This window comes from Mchenga conophoros, linkage group LG11, assembly GCF_057382185.1.
Source record: "Mchenga conophoros isolate Kocher_MC1m ecotype Shallow Benthic linkage group LG11, M_conophoros_male_GT1.1, whole genome shotgun sequence".
Taxonomy (NCBI): Eukaryota; Metazoa; Chordata; class Actinopteri; order Cichliformes; family Cichlidae; genus Mchenga; species Mchenga conophoros.
The window spans coordinates 2,428,246-2,442,307 of record NC_140536.1 but is presented as its reverse complement, the minus strand read 5'-3'; the positions used below and the strand labels follow the sequence as shown (position 1 = coordinate 2,442,307).

Here is a 14,062-nt window from a genome sequence, read left to right as displayed (position 1 = left end):
TCATGGCATTATTGTGTGTGGGGTGGTGGTCAGGGCTATCCAGACTGACAAGTGGGACACTGAATGTCACCTCTCCAGTGGGGAGGGAGCCTGAGATCGTCTGAATTGGAGTCTGCAATGTTTGAAAAAATGTCTTAAGAAAGCAAATAAGTTGGTGTAGCAAAGAATATGATTGTTTGCTTGCAGGACTGCAGGAGAGATGAGTCCTCCTTCACAGGTCAGTGAAGGTGGTCGCCTGCAGGTTCAAGCTCATTGCATCTCCAACCCACATCCACTGCCGCTGTACTGAAGGGAAGACAAAGACTTTCCTCTGCACTTACATTTGGATCACCTCGATCCATGACAGTCATTCAGGCAGTAATGCCTGGAAACAAGCATCCTTACAATATTACATCATACCAGCCTCTGTGTTTGAATGCAAAACAATGTGTTGTTTAAACTAGAGACTGAACAATAAATACATTTCACTTTGATTATATCAGTAATGTAACTACAAAACAAAGTTGTGGTGGGCCTAAACTTCGTTTCAGAATAATTAAATCTGAGACTGATGATGGTAATTGTTCAGCAGAACAGTGTCCAGTATGTTGGCTGTTATACTTTATTACATTTGAAAATAAGAGTTGGGCTGATTTTAACTCCACTACAAGAAGTGTTGTTAATTATTCTTAAAGGTTCACATTTGCATTCAGTGTTATATTAATATAAGTGTTGTACTAGAAATGTCAAGGATGACAAAACGAAATGTGGTTTAAAAAACAAAAACAAAAAAACAAATTGCTTTTTAATTTAGTAGAACGTTAACGTTTGTCAGCGGGTAAATCATCAGTACTGCACAGTCGGAAACATCCAGTTATTCTTAGGACGGCATACGTGCAATGAATAAGTTGTCCTAACAGTCATCTTAAGTACGCTCTACTTAGTCTTTGAGTTCTGGGAACTAATTAGATTTTGCAGTGCTTTACAATATAAAGTGCTACAATATGTGCACATGACTCTAAAATCCGTGCTATGAAGCTGTTTCTAAGATCACAACCTGATTTAAAAACATGATCTAAAATAAACTTTGTTAGCTATGAAATAACTCTGAGATATTAGGAGAATATGCCAAAAGAGATCACAGGATGGCAGGAATGTGCTGTAACACGAGCTCTTCCTGTTTCATTGGATCAGTAACACAGAATAAATGCCCCTGTGACAGAGGAGTCCACTGCTGCTTCCCCGTGATACATGCAGACTCGGGTCAGGGCTGCTAGCCTCTGTGCTCATCAGTGTCATGGGACTAATTTTTAATCATTATCCACAAAATACACAAATACCAGATTAAATATTTTATTTATTAACATTACATGATCAGGCATAAACACAATGAACAAAGTTTTTATTTAGAAAAATTACACACTGTAAGAAAAACAGATTTTCAAAGCATAACATACTAATAAAAAGTTTTATGAAAATCTCTCATATATATGTGTAACATCACATCACACGTGTCAAACATTTTAAAACACTGAGCATAGTGTTCACAAAAACAATTCTTCTTGTTGGCATGTTGCGCCTTGGGATGAGAACGTGTTGACTCTTCAGTTGTGTGTATGATCTTCCAGGCTCGTGGTGGTTTCAAGTCTAGTACTTTATTTCTTTTTGAGAATGTAACAGAGTAACAGAGGCCAGGACTCTTTGCACACCTGAGCAAAGGTACAGAATGCTCTTCAGAAGCGCTAATGCTAAAAAGACAAGCGTGATCAATCTGTAAAGGACAATTTTGTGAAAGACAAAATTTATAATCATTACAATGCAGGTTATACAGATTCCCTCAAATTTACTCTTTTTACAGCCTGAAGTTGTGAAATATGCAGATCTAGTGAAATTGCAGAGAGCACAAATGTAATTCAGACTGAAAAATAATAAATCAGGAAATACTCAAAGTTTTTTTTTTTCCTGAAAGTAGGAAGTTATGTATCTGCATGCTAAATGTTGGAAAAATGTTTGTGTTTCAGTGCATGGAGTGAAACTGTGCAACAGCTGAAGCAGTTTAAAAAAGTCTTCACGTGACATAAAGATGCTGAATTTCAGTAAATGTCTCATTTATTTAGTTTCTGTGCATATTCAGAATTTTTCATTAACATCTGTTTTGTGAATGACTTGTAGGAACAAGCTAATGTACGAACTATATTCTATGCAATTTGGAGTATGTTTGTTATTATTATTTAAGTTTATAACAACAAGAAGCTGCATAAATAATTAGAGATGACTTAAGGAGAAGAGGTGGTGTTAGAGAAGCATGCACTTATTCCCACTCTTGTTTGGATTTGTAAACTCAATCAGGAAAGGTGCGATATGTTAGTTTGCTTCATTTTGTACAGTTTTTTCTTTTGTAGTGTATAGTTTTATTTGATTTTTTTCTTGTTTTTCATACAAGTATATTGATAAGATAAGGTGAACCTTAATTGGTCCAACACGTGGGAAATTTGTTTGGTTATTTTTTACATGATCAACATAAACTGAATAAAACAAAACGTGTGTCACTGAGGTGACGGAGGAGGCGTACAGAGCGCTCGTGGATGACGGTGAAAGGTCCACGTCTGTCATGGACGTGGTGCCAGAGAACAACTGACAACAAGCTGAGCTATGAGACCAACAGAGGCTGCACACAAGAAGGCATGAGCAGGATCTATTTCTGAGATCCATGATGGAGAGCTTCTGTGGAGCACAGAGCACTGCTGTGGTCTGGGAGAGCAACTCTGAAGCTGGGGACACCTCAGACTAGGATCTTTGCAGTGCAAGTGTCTTCAGAGGGCTGTTGTTGCAGTTTAGTGCAATACTTCATTCAGCAGCTCTTGTTAGGGTTGGTCTGCCTACAGCCTGCACAGGAATCCTTTACCGCATCCAAAAACCTCCTGTGGCCCTCTTCTTTTCCTCTCACTTACAGATTACCCTCTGTTATAACAATACACTATATTTACAGCTGTTATTGTCAGTGTTCAAATGGCACACGGCTGTTTTTTGTGTTTAAATCAAGTTACTCTGAAAATGTAAAGTGAGACATTTTACCCAGCAGTGTCATTTATGAAAGGTCTCAAAAGCATGAAGTCTAAAAGAGGTAGGCAGCATCAGTGGGTGTGTTTGGTTTCAAAGTGGTTATGCTCTTCATGTGCTCATTCTTTGGTTAAACCACTGGGGGCAGCGTTGTTATAAAGAGACAGCTGTGGAGGCTTTTTCCTGAGTCAGACTTGCACTGTCAATAAAATCAGTGCTGAGTAGGAACAATCACAATGCAGTGTATTCATTATTTATCACTTCCCTGAACATCGGAATAACTGTTTTCCAGATAAAATGCTGTTTAGTTCATCTCTGTTTCGTGCTCTACATCCATGACGGGTCTCTTCTCTGGTGGAAGGTTCCTGTTTTCCGCTTTCTCCACATACCTCTGCAGGGTGCTGTAATACTGCTCGCTCCTGGAAAACGTGTAGTATGCAGAGATCTCCTCCCAGGCTTTGTGGTTGGGAAACGGGAATGGATCGGGTGCCTTGTTCTCAAAGAAACTCTCCAGGTTTCTCTCAGCCAGTTTGGTGGCATACTCTATAGCAAGGGCATCAAACCGCTCCTTTTCTTTGTCTATGTAGCTTTTCCAAAATTTAAGCTGCAGGTAGCTGACTTGGGAGCGACAGTTTTTGTAGCAGGTACCCAGAAGGCCTACAAAAGCGCCAATAATGATAATGCACCAGCCCAGAATCTGCAGAAACAAATGATGCTGTCAGTTTCAGACTGTCTTTAGGGACGGCAGAGAATTCAGAAGGTGGAAAGGAGAGTTGGGGGATAACTGACACCTTCAGACTGTGTAACACCTGAATACATCACACTGAGATACCTGGAAGCACAAACCTCAATTACTAGAGTAATTCAGTCTCTTAGATTTCTAAGAAGGCCCCAGTTTTTTGTTTGTTTTTGGCAGTGATGCAGTATTTAAATAGTTATGTTCTTCATACTTCCTTTGAACGTAAAGAGAACAGCCTGAAGCGTTTGGCAGTCAGAGCACGCAAACATGAAAAAGCTGGAAGTAAAATGTATTAGTTTGATTTCATTATTTAGACATGCAACATGAAGAACCACAGCAACAGCAATTCAGGACTGCACTTCCATAAAGGACCAATATTCAATTACTAAAAGTTGTCTGGCAGCTAGACACTATTTTAAGTGAAGCAAAATTAAATAAATGAACAAATCGGTCAGTAAGTCTTTAGTTAGAGCAGGCGTAGGCAACTCCAGGCCTCGGGGGCCGGTGTCCTGCAGGTTTTAGATGTGTCAGCTGCTTTAAATGGCTAAATGACCTCCTCGACATGTCCTGAAGTTCTTCAGAGGCCTGCTAATGAACCCATCGTGTGATTCAGGTGTGCTGACCCAGGGTTAGGTCTAAAACCTACACCGGCCCTCGAGGCCTGGAGTGGCCCAGCCCTGAGTTAGAGGATAGTTTTTCATTGTTAACATAATGGTCTAACACAAATGATCAGTCTTTGTGCCTTTTCAGTGATGGCCTGCTGTTTAAACTAGAAACCCCACTACACTCACAACAACCATAACAGACAAACAGCAAAATACTGATCAATCGAACCCCATACTTCAAATTTGTGTGAAAGTCTGTAATGTTGGATCCCAGTCGCCCTCCCGACATCACTATGAAATCTTACCTGAGACTGAGCCCTGAACATCAGCAGCAGCTCCATGCGCTCCTCGCTAGACAGTTTAGAGCGGTCGCAGGGCACCCGGGCCAGCTCCTCACGACACTTCAATGTCTTGTTTTTGCAGAAGAGATCGACCACCAGACTATCATCAAGACCACTAACAGCACACTCATAAAAGGTTCCATTGAGCAGAGCCACACAGAGCCACATTATAGGAGCCACACAGGCCCCGGTGAAAATACTCAGGAACACCCTAAGACAGCCGAAACAGTTTCCACGGGGGCAAAGCTTCGTGGGATTGAGGCAGCACCCAGTGTAGAGCTTCCAAAAGCGGGTACTGGAGAAAATACCAAAGATCAGCAGCACTGCAGCTGGTCCCAGCAGAAATGTCACGCCATAAGCAAAGTTCTGGTCGTGGTTGCAGGGACACTGAAAGGAGACCATGGAGAAAATTCGTTCCCCGCCTATAGTCAGCAGAGCCATGAAACTGTAGCCAATTGTGGTTTTCTGATTCACGAGGAAACGCAAGATACTCTGGAAGTTATCCATGATGTCGGCCAATAAATCCGAGTGGAACAGCAGAGAGCTAAAAGTGAAAGAGCCAAGTGTCAGTGTGGAGTCACTTCCTTTGTGCTGTTTTCCACAGCCAGACCAAACTCATCTGCCAAGCCTGGATGTGCCCCTCCCTTTGGCATTCTGTCTTCTCTGCAGGCCCCTCCTTCAGTGAGGCTGCACTTCCTCCCAACCACTTCCCCTTTTATTACCATATCTATTCCATCTCCAGAGAAGAGTCGATACTAAAAAGAAAGGTGAAAAAGTTCAACTCTGCTTTCTTCTCTTTTACCATCCCTCTTTACTCCCCCCCTCCCCCAACCCCAGCACCAGCATAGGTGAGTCAGTCATGGAGAAAAATCCTGTTAGTTCAGTTACTCTGGTTGTCTTTTAACTATTATGCAATCCAGACTGTAACCTGAAACTATCTGAGGAGCAAAAACATGACAGAACATGCAAAGTGGGAAGACACACAGTACACAACAGCAACACAAGAGCAGATTATTAGAGCGCACACCAGCGGCGTCTGTAGCAGAGAGACAGTCAGCGCTTAGCGTGCTGGGGAAGTGCAAACATCTATGTGGTGTGTCTGTTCCTGTCCCACAGGACTGAAGCTTGCAGTGCATTAATGCTGCACTCTGACAAATCTGTTCATGTGTAAAACACATCAGCAGTTCCTACAGCTCACATTTGTGTTTCGAAAATGAGTGTTAACTAAGTGTCAGATGAAAAACCTGCCCTGGACTGATGTTCGTATGTCTACATCTTTGTCAGTGATGTGAATTAAACATGAAACCCATCAAGTAAACCAAGGTGTGATCTGTCTGTGCAGACAGGAAATGTGGTGTCAGAGTGGTGTGACCCTTGCTAGCCTGTAGGCATTCTGCATACAAACATTAGCCCAGTGCAGGTTTCTCATTAGGTTTCATTTACATCACTGATCTGTTTTAGTCAAGCTATGAAGTGCCCTCTCATTCGGTTCTATTTTACTCTGTGAAGCTTGTTTATAAAGGTATAATTCATGAAAATGCAAATTAATTCATAACTCTGGATTTTTTTGCTCATTGTTCCGTCTTTCACTGTTCAAATAAACCTACCACTCAAGTTATAGACTGGTCCTTTCTTTACTAGTTATTTATAATAATTATTTCCCTGACTGTAGGTTTTAAAATATTTAGGTTTTCATTCATTTTTGGGGACTACTGAAATAGTAGAAAATGTTCAGATCCACCTACTTTGAGATTGCAGGCAGCACCCAGTGTGAGCAAAAGCATACATTACATACATTATATTACTCACCCATCCAAATCATTGAATTCAGGTGTTCTAATCCCTTTTATACACAGATGTATAAAATCAAGCACACAGGCATGTGGGCCACAAAGGTAGGCCACGTATCATCACACATTGGGGTTCAGTGGATGGTGACACCCATAGTGTGCAGAGTCAGTCCCTACAGACCTCCAAACCTCATGTGGCTTGATGATTGCTTGATGGAAGAAGTTTCCATGGCCGAGCTGCATCACATCACCGATAATGCGATGCGCAGGACGCAGCGGTGTAAAGCACTTGACTGTAGAGCAGTGGAAGTTTTGTAGAGTGACAAATCAGACTAATCCAATCGTGTCTGGGAGCTGCTGGGAGTACTTGTCTGACTTCATTGTGCCACCAGTGTAAAGTTTGGTGCAGGGTGAAGTATGATGTGGGGTCTTTTTCAGGATTTGGGTGCAGGCCCTTAGTTGCAATGAAAGGAACTCCTAACGGTTCAACATACCAAGAAACTTTGGACAATATCACACAAAGTTCCCACAAAATTGGGAAAGTCTGGGAATATCCCCCTCCTGTTGCCTGTTAAAGACATGAATGAGTGAGCCTGGTGTGGAAGACGTTGACTGGTGTGCACAGTGTTCTGGCCTCAACACTTTGAAATACCTTTGGGATGAGACAGAATAGAGACTGCGAGCCACACAGTCTCATCCAACATCAGTATTTGACCTCACAAATGCAGTTCAGGAAGACGGTGAAAAATTCCCATAGACACACTCCTACACCTTGTGGGAAGCCTTCCCAGAAGAGTTGAAGCTGTTATAGCTGCAGAGAGTAGGACGACATCATATTAAAGCCATGGATTCATATGCAAAGAAAGAAGACGAGCAAATATATCTGGTAATATAGGAAACTCCAGAAAAACCATCATTCAGCTTCTTATTTATAAGTTTCCTAAAACATTAAACTTTTTAAAGCAATCTTTTGTGTATTTGGATAGAAAGAATGTTTAAAGCCACATGCGACCTAATCGACCTCCAACTCTGAGTACTTCCACATACTTTCAGCTGCAGGAACTATTCAAACTTTAAAATGTTCCCAATTGAACTATTGAACTTGTATTCATCTGTATTCTTATCTTTTCCGATTCAGTTTCATGCTTATTTTCAACTTTATTCAGAGAAGGTTGCACAGGATGTTTGTGAGTATAGTGGGGGTGTCAGAACATCCATCTAAAAGATTTCTCTTTCAGTTGCTGCTGAATTCATCTTCTTTCAAACAATGTGTCAATAAATGTAAACTGATCTGTGTGAATCCGAGTAGAGGGAGTATCTTCTAATTGGTACATGGTATCCGGTCGTTCAGTCTGACGTCACTAGCCGTGTCTGGGCCTAAACTCCGCTGCAGGTCCATATATCAAACGATCACTATGGCATTACTGAGAGTTGAAAAACTGTCTAAAGTCTTTCATCTTTAATAAAATGATCAGCGTTCTGCTCTACCAGGTGTAACAATTGAGTTTAACATCCAGGCATCCATGAAAACGGAATTTATGACATTTAACGGAGTTAGAAGTTAGCAGGGAGTTAGCTCGCTAGCTTCTATCTAAATACAATATAGCATGTCCTGACTGCGGGGTTTTGGAAACAAATTCAAACGTACAGCTCTGCTATCACTTCCAACATAAATGAAGACAGAAAACTAAACAGCAGTGACGTTTGTAGGGTTACTGAAGTTTGGCTAGCTGGTATATAATGATGTGCTACGTGACCGCTAGCGACACAGCTATGTTAGCATAATATAAACAAGCTAACTTTTTTTCCACTGGATAAAAGTTAACGTGAGTGTTCTCGGTGGTCAGGAACAAATGTAATCGCATGGCAGGATGCTGTAAAAGGACCAAACTTCAGCCAGGAGAACAACTGAGATAATCCATCCACAATACGAGGTTAGTCATTCATATACTGCTGCATGGGCTGGGCTGTAGTTACATCCTAAGGTTTTAAAAACTGAGCTTAAATAAATGATTAGCGGTAATAAAAGCCGAGGGAGGTCAACAGGGATCACTGACTGTTTTAGGAGCTTTTTGAGATCAAATAGAAGAAAATACAAAACATTAAACATGTTAACAACACAAAAGCCATATTAAACGCAGACTACTTTAGACCCGGAAGTAGGATTCGTCACGTCATCACTTAACGACCGGATAGACAGCCCCTTCATCCTGACACTCTCAGTGCCTAATAAATAACTGAGCTCCATATATACTGGATCAGAGGTCAGTCTACAAAGGTGCATTATGAAACCCACGGGTCACGATCCTTCTGATGACTAGCAGCCGCTAATCAATGCTGTGTGACTTCATAAACACGTTGAGCCTGAGTGCTCAGTCACTCAGTAGCAAACTAACAAACACTTGGTCCTTCAGTGCCTGTAAAAACATGAACTTCTGCAAATTAAGCCACTACCCTTTGTGCTTTGACAGCAACAGGAAATAAATCACAGTTTCAGTTAGCTGGTTCACGTGCATTTGCAGGACTTGGGATGGTACCGAGACAGTTTACGGTGAGACAAACAGTGACAACACAAGGACGTGTGAGTTGTGTGTCCAGGACTCCAATATTTACAAAATACAAAGTTCAATGAGTTTTCTTCACAGTGACTCAGCTGATGTCCATCAACCATCCTCGGTTCTCTGACTGTTTCACATGTGGGATTTACAACAAAGTTCAAGCTTTAAAATCATTTTGTTACATTTCCTTCTCTTCTGTGTTGTACTTAACATCTTTTATTGTTAATTCCATCACATATGAACATTCAGTCACAAATGAATTCTTCATGTTTCACTCAGTTAATACTGTTTTACTTCAGTTACATTTTCACTCACTTTTTGTCTTCAAAACTTCTTTTTTCAGTCATAATATACTCAGCTTAATTTCTTTTATTAAATCATATATTAAAATACTGTCTCTGAATATTTGTTTATTGTTCTGACCAAGCACTACAGCCCTCAGATTCTCACTGGTACAACGAACCCCACCACAGAAGCACATACAACACAAACCCATCACAGGAAAAGGTCAGATATTAATTACTCAAACTGCATTTCTCATCCATCATATTAATTAGACTTACTTTGATTATATCTTTGATTAAGAATAAAGCTGATTTACTATTAGTAAAAGCACATATAGAGAAACTGTGTTCAAACACGTTGTGTCACTGTAACCTTAAGAGGCTGGATGTTAAGACCTTTTACTCTCGCCGTTGTAATCAGAGGTAAACTTTTAATCCCACATTTCTCAACAAAATAATCAGTGCAAAGGAAACCTTTGCCTGTTCTCGTTCATACGACTTCTATAAAACAACGGTGCCAGAACACACTGTGGCCATGAAAGATGAATGTTTCATGGCCACAGTGCAGTTGTAGTTTTAATGTGACGGAGATCTGATGTCACGTTGTTAAGGAGAGACAAGCGTAACACATTGATTCAACTCCTGCATCAGATCTACATCATAACGTCACATTTCACTGCATGTTGTACTTGAATACCCACATGGAAAAGATCTATAAATCTTCTAAAGTTTGTATGTGTCGTGTGTGAATCTTGTATGAAAAGCATACAAGAGTGAAAACTTGAAAAATTATATAAATGAAACTTGTATGTTTTGGATACTAAAACAATAAATGAAAGTGGCCACTTTCATGAGTAGATCACATAAGCCTTCTATGATTCACTATTTGAAGTAGGCCACATCTGATGCAAGTCTTTTATAAGTTTTTTCTATTTCTTTACCATATGGGTAACTATGCACCAGAACCCCATTTAGCTCTGCGTTGCAACCTTCTACATAACCTGATGTACACTTCCTGAGAAATTTAACTACACATCTGCTCGATGCATACCACAACAACTCGAACGGCATGGAAGATTGCAGCCTAGGGAAAAAACACGTTTCTGGTTACTACCTAAGTTAGGACATAAATTTCTTGCAGCCGTCCTTTTATGTTTACAGTGATACAAAGTGTTAGAGTAGAGTTCATCTGCTTTTTCTCTTCTTTAAACTTCTGCAGGACGGTCAAAGCAAAGAGGTTATTAACAGAATATAGGAGGTACTGTGGGAACGCAGTGGGGTAAATGCAGACACACAAACTTCACACAGGATGAAAGACTCGGGAGGATCAGACAGATTCTCCTGAGTCTGCAAACAGAACATGGAATTAAAAACTAAAGACTGACATGACAAAGGAAATACAAAATAATAAAAAGTTGCTGCACACTATCCTTCACTGTCCCACTTTATGCAACTACAATATTAAGCATACAAATGATTATTTCATGCATATTTCATTTATTCTTCAAAATTACGAAGTTAAGAGCATTTCTAGAGCTTCTCTACTTCACACCTTTTACAGTTTAATGTGGGTAGTCTGTGACTCACAGTGGCATTCTCCCATCATCTACAAAACTAAGAACAGCTGGGTTGTCTTCTACAGACTCGTTTGACTTGACTGAACTCATCCTCATCGTCCCGTTGTCAGTCTCCTGGCAGTTCTCCACATATCGGTGCAAAGTGCTGTAGTAGGTATCTTTGGAGGTGAACTTGTAGAGAGAGGAGATCTTCTCCCAGTCTCGGTTGGATGGTGTGATGACATTTTCAGGTGGTGTCTTTTCAAAGAAGGTCTTTAGGTTTCTCTCAGCAAACGCTTTGGCGTGCTTAGCCGTATAGGAATCAAGTAGATTGCTCTCCTCATGCACATACGCCTTCCAGAACTGCAGCTGCAGGTAGCTAATAGGGGAGGAGCACCGAGCCACACAGGTGAGCACCAGGTTTGTCAACATGATGAGAGTGATGAGCATCCAACCGAGAATCTACGGACAGTATTTATAGTAAATAGTAAACAGGTAATAGAGGTAATAAAAGCAGTTTAACCGTTTAGTCACACACCAGGAAATGAAAGTCAAAAAAATAACAAGGGAACAACGTTTCTGAAGTTCTTTAGGTCAACGGCTACAAATGAAAACAGAACACTGGTACATTTTGTCATTAAATATCAGTATCACATTTCTATGTGTATTGTGTTTATACTGTTACACTTTTAATTCACTGATAAGCACAAAAACACACTCATGAACTCAACATGATCCACTAAACTCATCATGCAAACCATGTGATCCAGTAAAATGATGATCAGACTAATTATCCCATGAATGTATCAACTTAACCATGATCTTCCAGACTAATCGTGTAATAAAAGTCTCAACCTGCTGAAATGGTGAATTGACTGGTTCTACTGTAGCACATTTCTCCTCTAGCTGAACACAACATATACAACCTACGTACCTACTGTTGTACTGTCTTACTTTAATGGAAGCATCAGAGAGCCGCTTGGTTTAGTATCTTGCCCGAGAATATTTGGCACGCAGATTGGAGCAGCCAGGGATCGGAACAAAAACAATCTGTTAAGTGGAAGAAGTGGCTACAGCCATCCCATGATCATCCAAACTTTGTTATACAGACAAATTACCATCCAGACTTATCCATGAAAACATCATCAAACTGTTATCCTCCATCTATCCATTTGGGTGGAAGGTTGGGGGTCACGGATGATTTTCACCCACCCCAGGTGCACTTTTGTGCAGCCCTACATCACCTAGCTGCATGTTGCTGGAAGCACATGTTGACAGCAGAGTTCACCCAGAATGGGAGAACAGCTGATTTAAGTGGCTAAATGACCTCCTCAACATGTCCTGAAGTTCTCCAGAGGCCTGGTAATAAACTCATCATGTGATTCAGGTGTGTTGACCCAGGGTGCGATCTAAAACCTGCAGGACACCGGCCCTCGAGGTCTGGAGTTGGACACCCCTGACTATTAAACCCAAGTAAGCAAGTGTCACAGTCATGCAGACTTAGTGTTAGTGTGGAAGACCCAAATGTAGACATGCCAGGGTGCGTCCAACAAAAAATGAGCTGTTTATGATGCTGAGAAAACGAGAAGTGAAATCTAAACAAACACACACGTGTGTATTTATATCCTTGTGGGGACGCCTAATTGACACAATGCTTTCCCTAGTCGCTTACCCTAACCCTAACACACGCACACACACACACACACACACACGCACACACACACACACACACACGCACACACACACACACACACACACACACGCACACACACACACACACACGCACACACACACACACACACACAAAACACACACACACACAAAACACCAACCAAACCACAAATCGAATTTCAAAATAATGACTAGAAAAAACCCAAAACCTACAAAACACTGGGTCAAATGACGTTTGATGGTAAAGCAGATCATAGCAGATTGTATAAACAGGAGCGTAAAGCTCTGAGAGAACATGAACTAACTCCTGAACACAACTGGGAACCACTGCAGAATTAAGTAACACAAATAATAACATTAAAAATATGATAAACAATGCCAATGAAAATCAAAGCATTTACACCGTAGGCATCTCTAGCTGTTCTATTGAGCAAATAACTTTCAGTTTGCTGATAGTTTGTAGATAAAAAACCCAAACAGATCTAAAGAACTCTTTCACATGAGTGTGAAAGCAGCAGAGCATTTTACGTACCTGAGACTCAGCTCGGAGATTAAGCAGAACATCTTCTCTCGTAGCCTGAGGTACACTAATGCTTTTCCCACACGGGAACCGGTGCAGCTCCTTCTCACACTGGATCTCAGAGTTCCTATCTCTGCACACGTGTTTGTTGTAAATGCTCACATTGGTACCTGTCATGGCGCACTCGTAGTAGTTTCCATTGAGTAAAGCTACAGCTATCCAAGTAGAAGGCGCAACAAGCGCAAAGGTGCCGATCTGACAGAGGACCACACCAGCGGCAACCAGCTTCTTGCAGCACAAAAGCTTGTCCGTACGCCGGCACAGACCCGTCAGCAGCTTCCACGTTTTCTTACTGAGGATGTAACCCAGCAGCAGCAGAGCCAGAGCTGGCACCAGCAGGAACACTATCCCATAGACAAAGTTCAGCTCGTTGCAGGGACACTTAAATACCACTGCAGAGAATATCTGCTCTCCTCCCGCTGTCAACAGAGCTATCAGGCCAAAACCAAGGTTGGTCTGTTTGCCTGCAATGTTCAGAACAGTCTTAAACTTGTCCATCTTCAACTGCTGCGTAAACAACGTCTGTTTCACTTCCAGCTTCAACATTAGCTGCACCGCTGAGTCCTCTACCACTTCCTCTTTGAAAAATAGCACACGAGATGACAGTGACTGCTCTTCCTGCATTATAGGGCCCCTTGTTTACACCTGCATAAAGATAAGATAAGATAAGATGACCTTTATTAGTTTCACAGGTGGGAAATTTGTTTTGTTACAGCAAAAGTGCAAAATTATGTAGCAGAGATTAGAAAACACTGGAGCAGATTTCACCAAATAAAGTGAAAACAAAGCAGGCTCTGTAAGATCCGGCACTGTTGTAACAGGACATAAATGTCAAACGTTACTTTTGGTTAAAAGGAAATCCCAGTCAGCATATGAGAGTCTACTAAACAGCAATTCCA

The 14,062-nt window shown here is 41.1% G+C and overlaps 2 protein-coding genes across 2 annotated transcripts; both read right to left on the bottom strand.

Moving 5' to 3' along the window:
* Nucleotides 1–1,318: 1,318 nt before the first annotated feature.
* Nucleotides 1,319–5,455, bottom strand: LOC146563424 (calcium homeostasis modulator protein 5-like). The gene is made up of 2 exons (XM_085290511.1): nucleotides 4,689–5,455; nucleotides 1,319–3,736 (listed from the first exon to the last, which is right to left on the bottom strand). Exons 1-2 carry the CDS (start codon nucleotides 5,229–5,231, stop codon nucleotides 3,344–3,346), a joined length of 936 nt encoding a protein of 311 aa, XP_085146637.1. The 5' UTR covers nucleotides 5,232–5,455; the 3' UTR covers nucleotides 1,319–3,343.
* A 3,744-nt stretch (nucleotides 5,456–9,199) lies between these two features.
* calhm6 (calcium homeostasis modulator family member 6) lies at nucleotides 9,200–13,695 on the bottom strand. The gene is made up of 2 exons (XM_085290510.1): nucleotides 13,116–13,695; nucleotides 9,200–11,374 (listed from the first exon to the last, which is right to left on the bottom strand). Exons 1-2 carry the CDS (start codon nucleotides 13,659–13,661, stop codon nucleotides 10,940–10,942), a joined length of 981 nt encoding a protein of 326 aa, XP_085146636.1. The 5' UTR covers nucleotides 13,662–13,695; the 3' UTR covers nucleotides 9,200–10,939.
* Nucleotides 13,696–14,062: the final 367 nt, after the last annotated feature.